Below are 17,912 nucleotides of genomic sequence, written 5' to 3' on the forward strand. Positions count from 1 at the left end.
GAAATATGTGGTTTTTGTTAAAGAAAACTTGCATTTATATAGCGGCTTTCATGACCTCGGGACATCCCAAAGCACTTCTCAGCCAATTAAATACTTTAATCCTTACAAGGAGCAACAGGTACTCTCCTTTTTATCATTCAAAGACTCTTTGTCCCACCACACTTTTTATAATAGCATTTTTATTGCCATCTACAAAACAACTCAGTTTGGCTTTCTCAGGTTCAATTATGGAATTGTTAAAAGTCCTGATGCAATGCATGAATCATCTGCTACAACTTTAAGTTTGATTAATAATAATTATACTGGGTGAATATGGCAGAATCTCAATTTGGTCTTAAAGTACCTGTTCTTCCTCCTCACTGGGATAAAAAATACATCCACCTTTAAAATAAAAGATAAACAAAATGGGCCAAAGGTACTTATTTTCTAATTAGTGACTGGATTCTTAATGAGTCAATGAGCACAGTGAAACAGTGCTATCTCTGCAAATGTCTGCTGCTGACTCCAAGGCTGCTTCCAGTTTGAGCTGCCCAACATGTAATGTCTCCACGCAGTTGGCCTTGAAAACCATTTCTGATTACATCTCCTGAAAATTAATGTGCAAGCGGCCTGGCGACCAAATGTAATAACTGCAGACTACTTGATTCTAACCTTTTTCTTATGGTGCGCTTGCTGCAGGGGAGAGGGTATTGTTCTTGAGGAGCTTTGGCTGGTGTATAATATGTATCCAGCAGTGATGCTTTGAGTTGTTGATCTTTGGTTATAGATTTCCATCTTCAGGGTGCAGTCCTAGAACCACTTTTCAGTGTGCCATCCCAGTTATTTCAAAATGCTGAAAAAGTGAATCTCTCAGCATTAAAGCAGTCACCAGTGGATACCTAGAGATAGACACTAGGTAAGGTTTTAATGTATGAATTTAAAGATCAGCAGCAGTGGAAAGCAAGATGCGTTTTCCATTAACATTACAAAATACTGATTGCCGCAAGCCTTAATTTCCTGCACCTTCCCTTATTTGTCCCATCTGAGTGACGATGGGGGTTTTTCACTGTGTATGTAAAACTTCATTAATACTGGAAGCTACTTGTGTGTAGCTTGTGAGGAGAATAACTGACATCTAAGACTGTGAGGTAATGAGGGACAGGGGCAGAAGGGGCTGTTTGACTTTTGACGCTTTGGGGTAAGGGGTTAGATCCTTGATTTAAACCAGCAGAATTAAATCAGAAAAGAAAACATTGGAAATCTGAAATAAAAACCAAAAATGCTGGAAATCCTCAGCATGTTGGGCAGGGGACAGAAAGGTAGGGTTAACATTTCAGGCCACTGACCACTCGGAGCCTGAAACAACTCATAAGATGAGCAGCTTATAAGGAGGAGGGTTAAATTCTGCAGGCAGATTGTATTAACTTGGCTGGTGGGCTGGTATTCTTCTGAGTTTAGAAGATTGAGGGATTATCTTATTTAAAAAGATTAAAAGGATGCAGACACAATGGGCCGAATGGCCTCCTTCTGAATTGTAACAATTCTGTGATTCTGGGTTCAATGGGATAGACAGTTTCCGCTGGTGTGAGAATCAAAAAGGAGACATAATTTTCAAATTAGAGGCAGAACATTGAGGAGGGAAAGCAGGAAGCACTTCTGCACAAAAGGTGGTTGAAATGTGGAACTCCCTCCATGAAAGGCTGTGGACATAACTGGAGCTTTCAAAACTGAGACGGATAGATTTTTGTTAAGTGAGGGCACTGAGAGATATGAAGTCAAAGTGCAGGTCAAACACGCTCTTATTCAATGACAGAGCAAGGTCAAGGGACTGAATGGCTTCCTCCTGCACTGATCAAGAGAAAAGGGGGTGAGGTGGGGAACGAAACATGGAACATTTGGCATAGCTGAGAGGGGTCCCGTGGTTCAGGAGCGTGGTGGAATGAAAAGGACAAGTCTGTGCTGGTGTCTAAAGGCTTGATTCTTGTACTCTGTTGAGTTGGTTCCTGTGTGAGCTTAGCCTCAGGCTATGAAATGGAAAGTGAGCCAGGATTCCTGCTCCTAATTGATGTCACTGGTGGAAATTGCATATAGGTGCAAAGGAGAAAATCACAGCCACTGATCATTCTCGGACCAGTTTTAACTGGTAGCTTTTTAAAATTCATTCATGGGATTTGGGCATCACTGGCTAGGCCAGCATTATTACCCATCCCTTGTTCAGAGGGCATCTAAGAGTCAACCACCTATTGTGGGTCTGAGCCACATATAAGCCAGACTTCCTAGGATGGCAGATTCTTTCTCTAAAGGACATTAGTGAGTCAGGTGGGTTTTTACAACAATTGCCAATGGTTTCATGGTCATCATCAAACTTTTAATTCCAGATTTTTTTTTTATTGAATTCAAATGCTGCTATCTGCTGCACCAGGATTCGAACCTGGGTCCCCAGAGCATTACCCTGGCTCTCTAGATTACTAGTTCAGCAACAATATTACTACACCATCACCCAAGATGGAGTTACTTGGGCAGGATGAGAAACTATCTGGTCCACTGTACCCTGAGGCCGGGAAAATTTTAACTCTAGGGCCTGGTCTGCTGTGAGACTCCCTTCTGAACAAGGTGGGAAGCCCTCACTGGATGGTGGATGGGAGAGGGATTTCAGACAGTCAGAGACCCAAAACAACAGCCCCTGACAATCAAGTAAGTGACTGGGAAGGAGGTGAATAACCACATGCCAGTGAGCAGTTCAGGATGGGGAGAATACCAGTTTGAAAATGTGTACAAACAGAGAGCTCACTTCACTGTGCATGTAACTGGCTTTAGCGTTCAGGGACTTCATGAAACTAAAGAAGCATCCTACCATCGCCTCAGGGCTGCTGTCACCAATTTCTTCAAATCTTCAACTTCCTGCCACCAATTGAGAAAGGAAGCTTTTATCCTACCAGTCAGCCAGGAAGATTTAAAACCAGCTCCAAAAGGTAAAAAGGAAAGCTTTTGTGTTCACTCTCTTGCTCAACATTTTATTATGAAAGGTATGAACCCATTAACAATGCTCTGAATAATTGATATCAGCTATCAGACTGAACTCTGCTAACCAAGACATGGTGAATCGGATTGTATAATATTGCTTTCAGGCAGTGACCCAGTTTAAGTTCAATGCTGGACTGTTGCAAAATTAAAAGGGAAGAAAATGTTTAAAATTACAGGGTGCTTCTCATAATGTTTGGAGTATTCAGATATTTTTCCAACACAAATGCACAAAATTGCTTGAGGTTGCTGTTGGGCTGTTCAGGGCGGGGAGAATTCAGGCCTTTCCAACGATGCCTAGGTCCCATAAATAATAAAAAGACTGTTGTATGCTCTGGCAATGCAGGGCTCCCTCAGTACTGCACTGTGGCAGCAGCCTAGATCATGCACCCAGTTTCTTTGATGTGTTTGTCCCAGTAATGCAGATGCAAGCAGAGAGCTGATATATTTGTTGCGGGTTGGTGCTTGCTGGGGTCTGTAGCTAACTGGAATCTCTGTAAACTTTCAGTGGCATATCCGTGATGTCATCTCTTTCTGAGAATGAGAAGAAAGGTGTAAGATATTTTTTAAAATGATGATTATAAACTCAACAAAGTTTTCCAATGTGGTTAAATGAATGAACATACGAATGTACAAACATACGAACTAGGAGCAGGAGTAGGAGCCACTCCACCCTTCAAGTCCGCTCTGCTGTTCAATAAGATCATGACTGCTCTGATTGTGACCTCCTGCCTACCCCGATAACATTTCACCCCCTTGTTAATCAAGAATCTATATAATGAGCTACGGGAGACCAAACTATTCTAAATTGAAAAGTGTGCACCAGATCACTAAAAGAGAATCATTATAAAAAGTCTTCTGTATTGGTCTGTAATTTCAATGCAGGGAGTGGTCCCTATGATACTAGCAACAAATCTCGTTGTCCACCTGCAGCAGTTTTCACAATTCTGCACTGTAAAAAGAGGTACATTCTCAATGTTCAGATGCAGAGTAACAGAACCTGGCAATGCCATCCAGGATAGTAGGTGCCAGCTTTGAGTCCCAGTTTGTGTTGAGTTGGATCATTACAGCTGCTGTCATTTCAGTGTTCTTCGCTACATGCAGTCATGTGATCTTTAATGCTCACCAGAGGTCACAGACAGGATCTTGATTTAATGTCAACCACCATTGACCAGAAACTGAACTGGACCAGCCATATAAATACTGTTGCTACAAGAGCAGGCCAGAGGCTAGGAATCCTGTGGTGAGTAACTCACCTCCTGACTCCCCAAAGCTTGTCCACCATCTACAAGGCACAAGTCAGGAGTGCGATGGAGTACTCTCCACTGGCCCGGATGAGTGCAGCTCCCACACACTCAAGAAGTTTGAAACCATTCAGGACAAAGCAGCTCCGCTTGATTGACACCCCATCCACTCCTTCCATCACTGATGCACAGTGGCAGCAGTGTATACCATCTACAATACGCAGTGCAACAACTCGCCAGGATTCCTTTGACAGCATCTTCCAAATCTCAGACCTTTATCATCTAGAAGATCAAGGGTAGCAGACACATGGGAATACCACCACCTGCAAGTTCCCCTCCAAACTACTCACCATCCTGACTTAGAAATATATCGTCGGTCAAAATATAGGAACTTCCTGCCTAACAGCACTGTGGGTGTACCTACACTACATGGACTACAGTGGTTCAAGAAGGCAGCTCACCACCACCTTCTCCAGGGCAATTTGGGATGGGCAATAAATTCTGGCCTTCACAGCCTTGCCTAGGCTCCAAAAATGGATTAAAAAGGCATGTTGTATGCTCTGACAATGCAGGGCTTCCTCAGTACTGCACTATGGCAGCAGCCTGGATTATGCACTCAGTTTCTGCAATGAGACTTGAACCATCTCAAGGTCTGAACACACAAGGTAGCTTGGGCTGAGAAATGAAGAATGGCTACATGGTCATTGGAAGCGGAGGGATGCCGGTAACAGTGAACTCAATGGCCTGGAGAGAATCGAATTGGAGAAACAGATAAGAACGTGTTTTTAAAATTCCACAATGGAGGAAGCCATTGAATAATAACTCTGCAAAATAAGAAGGTCGTTAAAAGCAAAAGTTACTTAAATTCCCATTGTTACTTCTTTTTCGTAGAATCCTAAAAACTTACAGCACAGAAAGTGGCCATTTGGCCCACTGTACCTGTGCTGGTTCAGTTCTGCCCTCTGATGGTGCAGCATTCACTCAATACTGCCACTCTGGCACTGCAGCACTCCCTCAATACTGCCACTCTGGCACTGCAGCACTCCCTCTGTACTGCCCGTCCGATAGTGCCATGTTCCCTCCATACTGACTTTCTGACAATGCAGTGTACCCTCAGTACAGATCAATTGACAGTCCGGCGCTCCCTCTGTACTGCCCCTCCGACAGTGCCACGTGCCCCCTCAGTACTGACCCTCCGACAGTGCGGCGCTCCCTCAGTACTGACCCTCCGACGGTGCGGCGCTCCCTCAGTACTGACCCTCCGACGGTGCGGCGCTCCCTCAGTACTGACCCTCCGACAGTGCGGCGCTCCCTCAGTACTGACCCTCCGACGGTGCGGCGCTCCCTCAGTACTGACCCTCCGACGGTGCGGCGCTCCCTCAGTACTGACCCTCCGACGGTGCGGCGCTCCCTCAGTACTGACCCTCCGACGGTGCGGCGCTCCCTCAGTACTGACCCTCCGACGGTGCAGTGCTCCCTCAGTACTGACCCTCCGACAGTGCGGCGCTTCCTCAGTACTGACCCTATCCATAACCTTGCACGTTTCCCATCCTCAACTCCCTTTTAAAATTATTGATGGAATCAGTTTCCACCACCTTTTTGGTTTGAGCATTCCAGATCCCCACAGTTCTCTGACAGAGTGTAAACATTCCTTTGCATTTCCCTTCCAGATCTTTTGTCAAATACTTTGAGGAAATTCTTTTTCTCTCTTTACTTTCTCATTACCTCATCATCGTAATGGTGCCCCTTCCCCCTCCCTCCACAGTGTTAGTCCTCTAACAGCCAATGGGGGTAGGTGGGCTGCTCAGGTATGTACAGCAGTGAAAACTGGTGTCTTGCGGTATAACAAAGTGGTCAAAGCTGCCTGGAGCTTTGCGGCAAACCAATTGTGAGAAGATTTTTGTGGATTTCTGTTACTACCCAGCTGGTGGAGCTAAAACCATGGGCAATATTGGGCCATGACAAATGTGTCTCCAAAATCTTTAGCCCTCCTTTCAGAAACATCTCCTTTTAACGAAAAATATGTTCAAGCGTTTTTACAATAAGGGGGTTGAAATTAAATATTGTAAATTCCTGAAAAGGAAGATACTGCACATATAGGGTGTCAGATGAGAAATAAATAGTAGAGCAGCACTGGGGGTCAAGTGGCAGTGGTGGGAGAGCAGCTGAGGTTTGGCGCTGGATCCTTTAAACTAAGAGAAGAGAGATAAACTGGCAAATTAATATGGGTTTTATTGAAGGGGCGTAGACCTGAAATATTAACCTGATCTTTCCTCCTCCACAGATTCTGCCTGACCTGCTGCCAGGTTCCAGCAATTTATGTTTTTACACCATATTTTCAACATCTGCAGTGTTCTGCTATTTGCTTCGAGCATATTGGTAGAAGTATGGAAAAAGGGGAGTGCAGCAAAGAAGTAACAGTGGAATGATTGCTAGTTGATGTAACAGATCACAGTCAAACAATGCAATAATGCATTAAAGAAATAAAGAATGTCTGAATTGCTGAAACATTTCAAAGGAAAGGGCAAAGAAATCAGAGACGGTAGATACAGGATGTATCTGGATCATTAGGTTTGAAATTAAATTCTTTTTTAATTTGTTCCTGGGATGTGAGCATTGTTGACCAGCATTTATTGCCCATCCCTAATAGCCTTTGAGAAGGTAGTGATGAGCTGCCTTCTTGAACCACGGCAGTCCATGTGGTGTAGATATGATCACCCCAAATGCCCCAAAGCACTTTACAGCCAACGAAGTACTTTTCGAAGTGTAGTTATTGTTGTATACAGAACACATGACATCTATTTTGCGCACAGTAAGCTCCCACACACAGCAATGTAATAATGACCAGATCAACTTTTTTTCTGAAATTGCATGAGGGATTAATTTTGGCAATACATTGGGTGGAACTTCTCTATTCTTCTTCAAAATAGTGCCATGGGATATTTTATGTCCATCTGAGAGGACAGATGGAGCTTTGGTTAAACATCTCATCTGATAGACAGCACCTCCAACAGTGCAGCACTCCCTCAGTACTGCCCTCTGATGGTGCAGCATTCACTCAATACCGCCACTCTGGCACTGCAGCACTCCCTCAATACTGCCACTCTGGCACTGCAGCACTCCCTCTGTACTGCCCGTCCGACAGTGCAATGCTCCCTCTGTACTGCTCCTCCGATAGTGCCATATTCCCTCCATACTGACCTTCTGACAGTGCAGTGTTCCCTCAGTACGGATCAATCGACAGTGCGGCACTCCCTCAATACTGACCCTCCGACAGTGCGGCACTCCCTCTGTACTGACCCTCCGACAGTGCGGCACTCCCTCTGTACTGACCCTCCGACAGTGCGGCACTCCCTCTGTACTGACCCTCCGACAGTGCGGCACTCCCTCTGTACTGACCCTCCGACAGTGCGGCACTCCCTCTGTACTGACCCTCCGATAGTGCGGCACTCCCTCTGTACTGACCCTCCGACAGTGCGGCACTCCCTCTGTACTGACACTCCGACAGTGCGGCACTCCCTCTGTACTGACACTCCGACAGTGCGGCACTCCCTCTGTACTGACCCTCCGACAGTGCGGCACTCCCTCTGTACTGACCCTCCGACAGTGCGGCACTCCCTCTGTACTGTGTGTAGAGCATCAGCCTGGATTGTTGTGCTCAAACATTGGAGTAGTGGTTGAAACCAGAATCTCTTACTCAGAGGCAAGAGTGCTATCCATTGTGTCATGGCTGACACATTGGGCTGAATATTCCTGTGGGGTTTGGACCCCTGAATTTGTGACCAAATGGGGGTCCCGAGACCACACTTGCCAGCAGTGAAACTGGTGGAGCAATCCTCTTGGAGGGGGTCTCCTAACTGGCTACCTCTGAGCTCACCTCTGAGGTGCATAGAAGGGCAGTGGGCTCCTGTGAAGTTGCTGGTCCAGCCCGAGAGTCGGCAATTATAGAGCCCCAGCAGCTTCACCGGGAGTGGCAGACTGTGCTGAGGTAGCTCAGAGGCAGCGAGGAATGCCTCAACATGGAGGCATGGATCAAACTCTCCAATTAGGAGTGTTGAAGCCTTTAGGTCGCTTGGAGCAGAGGCGGAAACCCCACCAGATGGATTGTTTGGGCCCTGGGTGCGGCCTCTCCTGCCCAAGGCCCTATCATTGGGGCACGGAACCTCCTTCTCCCAAGGCCCAGTCGCAGCATGGAAAGCTGCCTCCGCTGAGCTGGCGATCTCTGCACTCAGTGATAGGGCGCGCTTGTCCTCTGGCAAAATGTCAGAGAAGGAAAAAGTCACCGCAATTTCATCCTTAACCATCATAATTAGCTCGCTGGGACAGCTAGTTCAATTCCCAGTTCAACCCTGGGGCAGGCTCCGGCAGCAGCAAAACACCCAGCGGCCATCCTGGCAGGACTTCCCCCTTATTTCCCAGTGCCACCCCTTCAACCTCCCCACCCCCCCAACCCCCCCAACAAGCCCACCATCCCCAGGCTGGGAAAATTCAGCCCATTGACGCAGGGTATGTGTAGCCTGAGTCCTAGGCTCAGAAAGAGCTGGTACAATGACTATGTGGAACCCAAACAATTAACAATATAAAAATGCAGCAAATGTGTCAGATGATCGAGAACACAATGAGCAATGGGTGGAAGAAAGTGGGATCCTCTGAAATAATGAAACACATCTGCCCACACAATACCAGGCAATAAGATTGGGTGAAGAACATTGTGAAATAATTATTACAATTATTGTGGGCTTTAATTAAAAGCCATGTGATTCCCTGTTCACTTAATCATGAAACGTCGACTGAAACTATCAAGCTTTTTAATTTTTGAATATTCTGAACAGAAACAGCACTTACATTTAAAAGTTACCATTTTGGGGTACATCAGCCTTTGATACATTACTGTATAATAAAAACAAAGCATGCAGGTTGTTTAATGAGAAATGGATCATCTCTTTGATGGGCAAGATCTTCGGATTGTGCTGAAATAACTAATTATAAACTGACAACTACAGGTGCAGCAATTCACATGAAATAGCTTCAAAGTGAAGAGATGTTAAAGTGGGATTGAAGGGTACAAAGTGGTTCAAATCACTGTTATTAGTGCACATTCCTTTCTTAACAGGGCTGCCTCTTGCACCACCTGTTTCTCCATGCCCACCACCCGCCCCCTTGCCCTGGGCTGGAACTCACCTTACACTCTGAAGATGTCCATATAAAGAAGATTGTGATCAAACAAACGGGGGGAGAAGCAGAGAGCAATGTTTCTGCTGACACTGAGTATGGGACCATCACTCCCCATCAGAATAAAGAGGACAATATTCCATTTCACAGAACACCCTGATTTAAGCTGGCCATTGCCCTGTACACTTCAACTTCACAACCTCAACATTAAATATTTAAGAATCATTCCTCTCCTGCCAACTCATCTGGTTAGAACACTGATCATTAAAACCTGTTGATCTCAGCTAGCATGCTGGGCCTCGGCATTATAGGGTTAGGTCAAGGGAAACAAAATGTGCCAGGGAGATTAAAGCAGGGATGCGCATAGCCACTGGCAGAGCCAGCATTTAGTGTCCAACCCTAATTGCCCTTGGGGAAGGTGGTGGTAAGCTGCGTTCTTGAACCGCTGCAGCCCATGTGGTGTAGGTAATAATGCTGTTAGGAAGAGAGCACCTTTTTAAAAGAAAGGTACCTTTGCAAAATTATCAAACCTCACTTTGTAGGTGAAATAGAGACCAGGGTTTTACTGTTAGTGCAGAGGTCCTGAAGGTGGAAGGAAATGCATGTGGCTGGCATGCATGGGTGGGTGGCGGGACCTCCCCCTATGTTTACAGGTGAAGTTAATTCAGTGTCTGCCGCCAGGGCTGCTGTCCTGTTAAGCGTGATGGCCTATACCCAAGAGCTGCCCAATCAGAGGGCCAGCAGCTTAGCAGCGTCACCAGAAGTGGTGGACGGTGCTGAGGCGAGCTGGAAACCAGGGGCCCACAGCAGCTAGGTGAAGACAATATGTAAAGTTAAGAAAGGACTGAAGGCTGGAGGGGCAACCCCTCTGGGGAAATGATTGGGGCTGCCGAGACAGCCTTCCCTTTTTGTCTCATAAATCATTCCCAGGGCTGCTGTTAATGGGGCAGGGTTGGGGTCGAACTGATGCAGCTCAGTGTAATATTACTGGCCCCCTCGCCCCGCCTTCCAGCCCACCTCCCGGGGGCAGGTAAGGCCAGAAAGTTGGAAGACATGAGTCTCACATTTGTCAAAATATCACATGCACATCATCTCAGTTCCAGGATTTCACTGCAGGAATTCCTCAGGGTAGTGTCTTGGCCCAGCCATTTTCAGCTCCTTCACCAATGACCTTCCTTCCATCATAAGATCAGAAGTGGGGATGTTCGCTGATGATTGCACAATGTTCACCACCATTCACAACTCCTCAGATACTGAAGCAGTCCATGTCCAAATGCAGCAAGACCTGGACAATATCCAGGATTGGGCTGATGTGTAACATGAATGTTACTTGCTACTTAAGTGCTAGGCAATAACCACCTCCAACAGAAAAGAATCTAACCATCGCCCCTTGACATTCAATGGCATTACCATCACTGAATCCCCAGCCATCAACATCCTGGGGGTTAACATTGACCAGAAACTGAACAGCACTCACTATATAAATACTGTGGCTACAAAAGCAAATCAGAGACTGGGAATTCTGTGGTGAGTAACTCACCTCCTGACTCCCCAAGCATTATTTGACAGCACCTTCCAAACCCATGACCTCTACCACAAAGCAGGTCAAGGGGAGCAGATGTGTGGGAACACCACCACCTCCAAGCTCCCCGATATCACACACTATCCTGATTTGGAAATATATCAACGCTCCTCTCTGTCGCTGGGTCAAAATCCTGGAACTCCCTCCCTAACAGCATTATGGGTGTACCTACACCACAGGGACTGCAGCGGCTCAAGAAGGCAGCTTAGCACCATCTTCTCAAGGGCAATTAAGGATAGGCAATAAATGCTGGTCTAGCCAATGGTTAAAGAAGAATAAACATAGGATGACACTGTGACATGGGGCAAAATTTTACATTGGGTGTGTGGGCACGCACCCGACATGCTGGAATGTAAAATGATGTGTGATGATGCTGGGCGTGCGTCCTTATGTCATTGCGAAGTTGCACGGTATTTCATTTGGTGGGCGTGTGCCGGAGTCGGCTGCATGCCCGCTGATAATTGAAAGGCCCATTAAAGCCACTAACCAGATAATTAACCTGAATTTTATGCTGCCCGTCCCACCTTACGGTTGGCGGCAGACAAAAAAGCCAAACGGCCTTTACATTTTTAGGAAACCTCATGCACGAGTGGGATGAGGTTTCCTGAAGCTAATGCAAATTAAATTAAAAGTTACATTTGAACTTACAAACATGTCCCATCTCATGTGACACAGCCACATGAGGGGATATGTTTCATTGGATTTTTCTGCTCTTCATTAATTTTTTTCAAAAAGCACTTTAATCTCCCTGAGGCAGCTCTCCTTACGTGCGCATATGCAAACTGCGCACTAGGCCCGGCTCTCCCTCCTCCCCCCGGCTGCACAGGCAACGCTACCGCTTGCAATCCATGCAGGGTGGGCCTTACTTGGCCCGCCAGTGTGAAATCGCGGTGCAGAGGCGATCGTTGGCAGCAGTCAGCTCCGTGACCTCCCCCGCTCACTTCCACCAAGCCCCCTCCCTGACAAATGGAAAATCTTGGCCATGATTCGTTTAGATACTCCAAACATTTGCAAATAAAGGGAAAAGGTTTGCCAAGCATGTTTCCTTGAGGGTAATAGGATTTAAATGCTGAAAAGCACACCTGGCAACTGAAAAGTTCACAAGAATAAAGAAAAAATGCAAATTGTTTCCATTTTAAACTTTTCTTAAAACATGGAACAACCCATACTGTATGAAACTTGCTGCATCTCCAGTTTAATGCATCCTGGGACAGATTATACTGGAGTGGAGCATATCACAACATGCCCCATTCTTTAGACGTGTTTTTTATGCAATCTTCAGCTCAAAAGATTTCACCCTGTATCCAGCTGGCAGCATCAACTGATAACAAGGGCAACAGGGCATCTGGGGGATCTCTGATTGACAGGAACAACAGTCCAATGCCTTAACCAATGCGATTTAAGGGTTGAGAAAGAGACGAGAATGACGGATAAATATTTGAAGGGAAAGAGAAGGAGGTGTGGGACTAACTGGGTACCTCTTCCAAAGCATCAGCACAAACACGATGGGCTGAATGGCCTCCTTCTGTGCTGTGGGATTCTATGAAAGAGAAATGGAACCTATTGGTATGCAATCGAGGAAGGAAATAAAGGAAGAGAGGTTGACTGGTCTTCTTGATTAGAAGGTGTCAGTTATTCTCACCGATGAAACTGATTGCTAGAAAAGTAAAAATCTGAGGAGTACTCAACTCTATTTATTATCTACTGGACATTATGTGCAAACCTTGGCTAATAAGTAATTGCAACTTGGATGTAGTAATTCATTCCTCCCAAGAATTCAATCAAATTGTACAATGGCTTAATTGGGATATTCCAGCCCCATCGTGGAGATTCAGTGACCCAGCCAGCAGGACCAGACGGCTAGAAAATCCTGCCCAAAATCAGTGTGTTTCTTCTCAAGTATCCATCCTGTATTTAAATTTAAGTTCCTCCATTCCCCTTTCAGCTCCGACTTCTTCCTGCCAAGACCGTGAACAAGCAACAAGTTCTGACATCTATATTCAGCTGCTTAAGGGGACAGGAGTACGGCTCTGCACAGCTTGTTTATTGGTTCCCCTCTCCCACGCTTGCTGCCACTTTTGGCAAGGACATAGCCATGTTTACATATTATTACTGACAATCACAAATAACTAAAGACTGAGAATTCATGATCCAAAGTTTTAAGATTAAAGGCAGTTTTATTTATGACTTTCTTTTTTGTGAAGAATAACAAGTGGACAAGAATTTAACTCACTCCAAACCCACTCACTTGCAGCAAGTTAAAATAGGGTTCATCATGCTCTTTATTATTGGTAATCCAGTAATTAAATGAAGCAGGGAGTCAATAGGAAGGTAGTAGTAGAGCCTAGGTTCAATTACATCAAGGCACAATTACTGATTTTATGACACAGGACCTGAAAGGACATAATAGCTCTCTAGCAGCAAGCTACCAGCTGGTAATTGAATCGCATGGCTGGAACATCATCATAAAATGAGAAAGCAAAGCTCATGTTTTATAATCAACAGAACAATGAGATTGAATTACTGCCGCTTCACTCATTGCCAATTATTACCTACTTAAAACTTTATTTTAAATAGAATTAAATATGACGTAGTGGGAATTATGGAGTGTGCAGTGGGGAAAAATAAGCCATCATCAAGGTGCAAATATAGAACATCACTTTTTTTTATTCATTCACAGGATGTGGGCTTCGCTGGCTGGGCCAGCATTTATTGCCAATCCCTGGTTGCCCTTGAGAAACTGGTGGTGAGCTGCCTTCTTGAACCACCGCAGTCCATGTGGTGTAGGTACACCCACAGTGCTGTTAGGAAGGGAGTTCCTGGATTTTGACCCAGCAACAGTGAAGGAACGATGATATGTTTCCAAGTCAGGATGGTGAGTGGCTAGGAGGGGAACTTCCCGCTGGTGGTGGTGTCCCCATCTACCTGCTGTCCTTGTCCTTCTAGAAGGTAGTGGTCATGGGTTTGGAAGGTGCTGCCTAAGGAGCCTGTGGTGAGTTTCAGCAGTGCATCTTGTAGATTGTACACACTGCTGCTACTGTGCATCAGTGGTGGAGGGAGTGAATGTTTGTGGAAGGGGAATGTTTGTGGAAGACAGTGGCGTAGCAGTATTGTCACTGGACTAATAATCCAGAGACCCAGGGTAATGCTCTGGGGATCCAGGCTTGAATCTCAGCATGGCAGAATTCAATAAAAATCTGGGATTAAAAGTCTGATGATGATCATGAAACCTTGTCGATTGTCATAAAAACCCATCTGGTCTCTAATGTCCTTTAGGGAAGGAAATCTGCTGTCCTCACCTGGTCTGGCCTACATGTGACTCCAAATCTGCAGTTGACTCAGAAATAGCCGAGCAAGCCACTCAGTTGTATCATCCCACTAAAAAGTCAATCACATATTTTATAGACTTTAGTTTTCCACCTGATAACAGACAAATAATAGGTTTCTCAGGGGAATTTACATAAAAAGAAATGATACGATATAATTGTATTGGAAGCAGTTCAATGAAGGTTCACTCAACTGATTCCTGGGGAAGAGCTGAATATAAGGAAAGGTTGAATAGGTCGGGCCTGCACCCATTGGAATTTAGAAGAGGTGGTCTTATTGAAATATGTGAGATCCCGAGGGGACTTGACAGGGTGGATGCTGAAAGGATGTTTGTTTCCTCTTATGGGAGAGACTAGAACTAGGGGACACGGTTAAAATAAGAGATTTCCCATTTAAGACTGAGATGAGAAGAATTAGTCTGTGGAATTCTCTTCCCCAGAAAGCAGTAGAGGCTGGGTCACTGAGTTAGACAGAATTCTGACTGACAAGAAAACAAGAAATTGTAATATTTTTCTCTTGGTAATATCACTGTCATATTTCTTATGCACTGGAAGACAAGCTGCTGGGGCTTTTTAGATATGGTAACTGGAGTAAGAGACAGAGTGACTGTGGAAGTCTAAAACCAACAGTAAGAAGTGGTTTTGATATGTTAATGAAACAAGAGGAACTTCAGTCAGAATTTTACATGAAGCCATAACAGGAGTAGTTTTGAATTGAGTTGTTTAATTCAAAGGGGGATATATGCAAGTTGTAAATGGTGTAAGTAAATGAGGTAAAGATAAGGCAAGTATATATTTTTTAAAGCCTAAGAGTTGGAGTAAAGAAACGAGTTTAATCAATTCTGAGAAGAAAGCATTTCTGAAAAGACTGGTTGAGACAATAGAGAGATCAAAGGGAAGGAACACATTTAAGGAAATACTGAAGCCTATGTGAGGGGGTATCTGTTCAGATCTCCCAGAAGACAGTAGGATGGCTGGTCAAAACTCCCAGAAGACAGTGTGAACAAGGCCAGACCTGGAGAACCAGTTGCTGTCAGATTCAGAGGACACCCCGAGGAAAAAGGTACTCTGTGGTAAAAATTACTGGAATTCTATAGATTTTAAAATCTATAAGGATAGTTGCTGAATAGAAAAGAGCAAGGTTAGCTCTGAGGGCAGTTAAGTTAAGATCTTTTGGAACTGGTTTTAAAGCACTGTTAACTGTGTGAAGCCATTCTTGCATGTAAGCGTGATTGTGTTTTTGTTTGCTTTTTAAAAATAAATGTTTACTCTACTATAAAATCATCGCAAGTAGTAGGGGACGTCATTTCCTGATTTCAGAACCTCTCCTCATACTATACAATTTGCAAAAATCATTTTGGAAGCTGTCTCAAGCTTCCCTTTGGGATTTGGGTGGCTGGGCATTTACCATCAGCCATGCCATAACAAAATGGAGTCAACAGTTACGGAGGGACAGGCAGGAAAGTGGAGTTGAGGCCCCAATCAGATCAGCCATTATCTTATTGAATGGCGGAGCAGGCTAAAAGGACTGAAAGAACTACTCCTGCTTCTAATTATTGCATTATTGAGATGCTGAGAACATTACGTAAAGTTAATAAAGATTTGAAACAGCTGAACACTTTTTTTATTCATTCGTGGGATGTGAGCAACATTGGGTAGGTCAGCACTTATTACCCATTCCTAATTGCCCTTGAGAAGTCACACCTATCTCAAGTACTGTAGCTGATCTCGATAACATTGCTCACAAGTGGTCTATGTTCTGGAACACAGTTATGCCTTTTAGTTGCTAAGGTGCACATGTATTTAATCCAGCAATGAATCACAGATCAACAATTCAACTGTGTGGACTTATTAATGTGTACTCATCTTCTAATTTTGTCAGAACCACATAACTAAGTTATTGGCTGTAGGAAACTAAATCCACTAGACTTAACCTGAGGTCAGTTGTGGAGGGAACTTTCAGCAGGTACACAGCTGTTTGTAAATCACCCCATTTTACTGTTGAGGAGAAGTCCTGGTTATCAAGGTCTCTGGGAAATGACTGGTTTTCATTCTTTAAAAAATATTTTCAAGTGAAGTGTAACATTTAACATCTGAAATGTGTAGGATGCAAGATGGATGGATGGATACCCATTCACACTAAGTTCTGAAACTTGTTTTTTTCTTTAATCATTCACGGAGTGTGGTCTTCGCTGGCTGGGCCAGCATTTGCTGCCTATACCTAATTGCCCTTAAGAAGGTGGTGGTGAGCTGTCTTCTTGAGCCTCTGCAGTCCATGTGGTGTAGGTACACCCACAGTGTTGTTAGGGAGGGAGTTCCAGGATTTTGACCCAGCAACAGTGAAGGAATGGTGATAAATTTCCAGGTCAGAAGGGTGTATGACTTGGAGGGGAACTTGCAGGTGGTGGTGTTCCCATGTGTCTGCTGCCCTTGTCCTTCTTGATGGCAGAGGCTGCAGGTTTGGAAGGTGTGTCGAAAGAGCTTTGGCAAGTTGCTGCAGTGCCTCTTGTAGATGGCACACATTGCTACCACTGTGAGCTGGTTGTGGAGGGACACAATGTTTAAGGTGGTGGATGGGGCGCCAATCAAGTGGGCTGCTTTGTCCTGGATGGTGTGGAGCTTCATAAGTGTTGTTGGAGCTGCACTCATCCAGGCAAGTGGAGGGTGTTTAATTATAATTGTGCCTTGTAAGTGATGGAAAGGCTTTGGGGAGGTGAGCTACTTGACACAGAATTCCCAGCCTCTAACCTGCTCCTCTCTCCATAGTGTTAATGTAGTTAGTCCAGGCACATTCTGGTCATCAGTAACCAACCCCCCACCCCAGGATGTTGATGGTGGGGAATTCAGTGATTGCAATACTGGTGAATGTTACGCTGAGGTGGTTAGAGTTTCTATTAGCTATAACAATTAGGAGTTCGGGTTTATGCAGCAGGGTAAGAGTTAAATTAAATTCACAGTAGAGTAGGTTCTTGAAAGCAGTTTTGAAAAAAGGTTTACCGTGCAGTAGTTAAACATGAGTTCTATCTCTATGTTTCCCTACATACGAAATCTCTCAATCGGGGCAAATAGAGAAGTGCCAAGTTAAACAGAGAATCCAAATTCATCAGAAATTGAAATGACAGTCACATTACATATTAAAATACTTTCCAATTCAACCTGAATGTTCCTCGCAAGTCACTACTAGCACTGGAAATGGAGATCAGCATGGCACTTACACAGACCAGAGGAATATATTGAAAGATAAGTGTTTCCATAGTTTAACCTCCCTCTCACTCTCATCACAAGTGTGGGCCCTTTCCTTCTTTACATTAAATTTAAGACAAGGTTGTGACACAGTGATAAAGCTTAAAAGGTTCTACCTGAAATATTAACCTATCTTTGTCTGTCAGAATTAGCTTCTTCAAGGTCAAATAAGTGGAGAAATCAGTTGTTCGAAAGATGCATCATGTAGAGGGACCTCACTTGTCCTTACTGCATGATAAAGTCCACACTGAAGCAATGATTGTGATAAAAACATGTACTGCTAGATGGAAAACCACCCAGTTTATATCAGAATAATTGAGCTTCATTGTTTGTTGTAATATTACT

General features: G+C 44.6%; 1 protein-coding gene across 2 annotated transcripts in view; it reads right to left on the reverse strand.

The window, feature by feature from the left end:
• Nucleotides 1–2,972: 2,972 nt before the first annotated feature.
• The window catches only part of LOC121277409 (MOB kinase activator 3B), a 134,777-nt gene continuing 119,837 nt past the window's right edge, over nt 2,973–17,912 (reverse strand). For both annotated transcript variants that reach the window (XM_041186839.1, XM_041186838.1), the window contains one exon: nt 2,973–3,534. In XM_041186839.1, coding sequence (XP_041042773.1) covers nt 3,505–3,534 — 30 coding nt within the window. In that variant the 3' untranslated portion in view covers nt 2,973–3,504. The remainder of the gene's footprint in view (nt 3,535–17,912) is intronic.

This window comes from Carcharodon carcharias, chromosome 4 (assembly GCF_017639515.1).
Source record: "Carcharodon carcharias isolate sCarCar2 chromosome 4, sCarCar2.pri, whole genome shotgun sequence".
NCBI lineage: Eukaryota > Metazoa > Chordata > Chondrichthyes > Lamniformes > Lamnidae > Carcharodon > Carcharodon carcharias.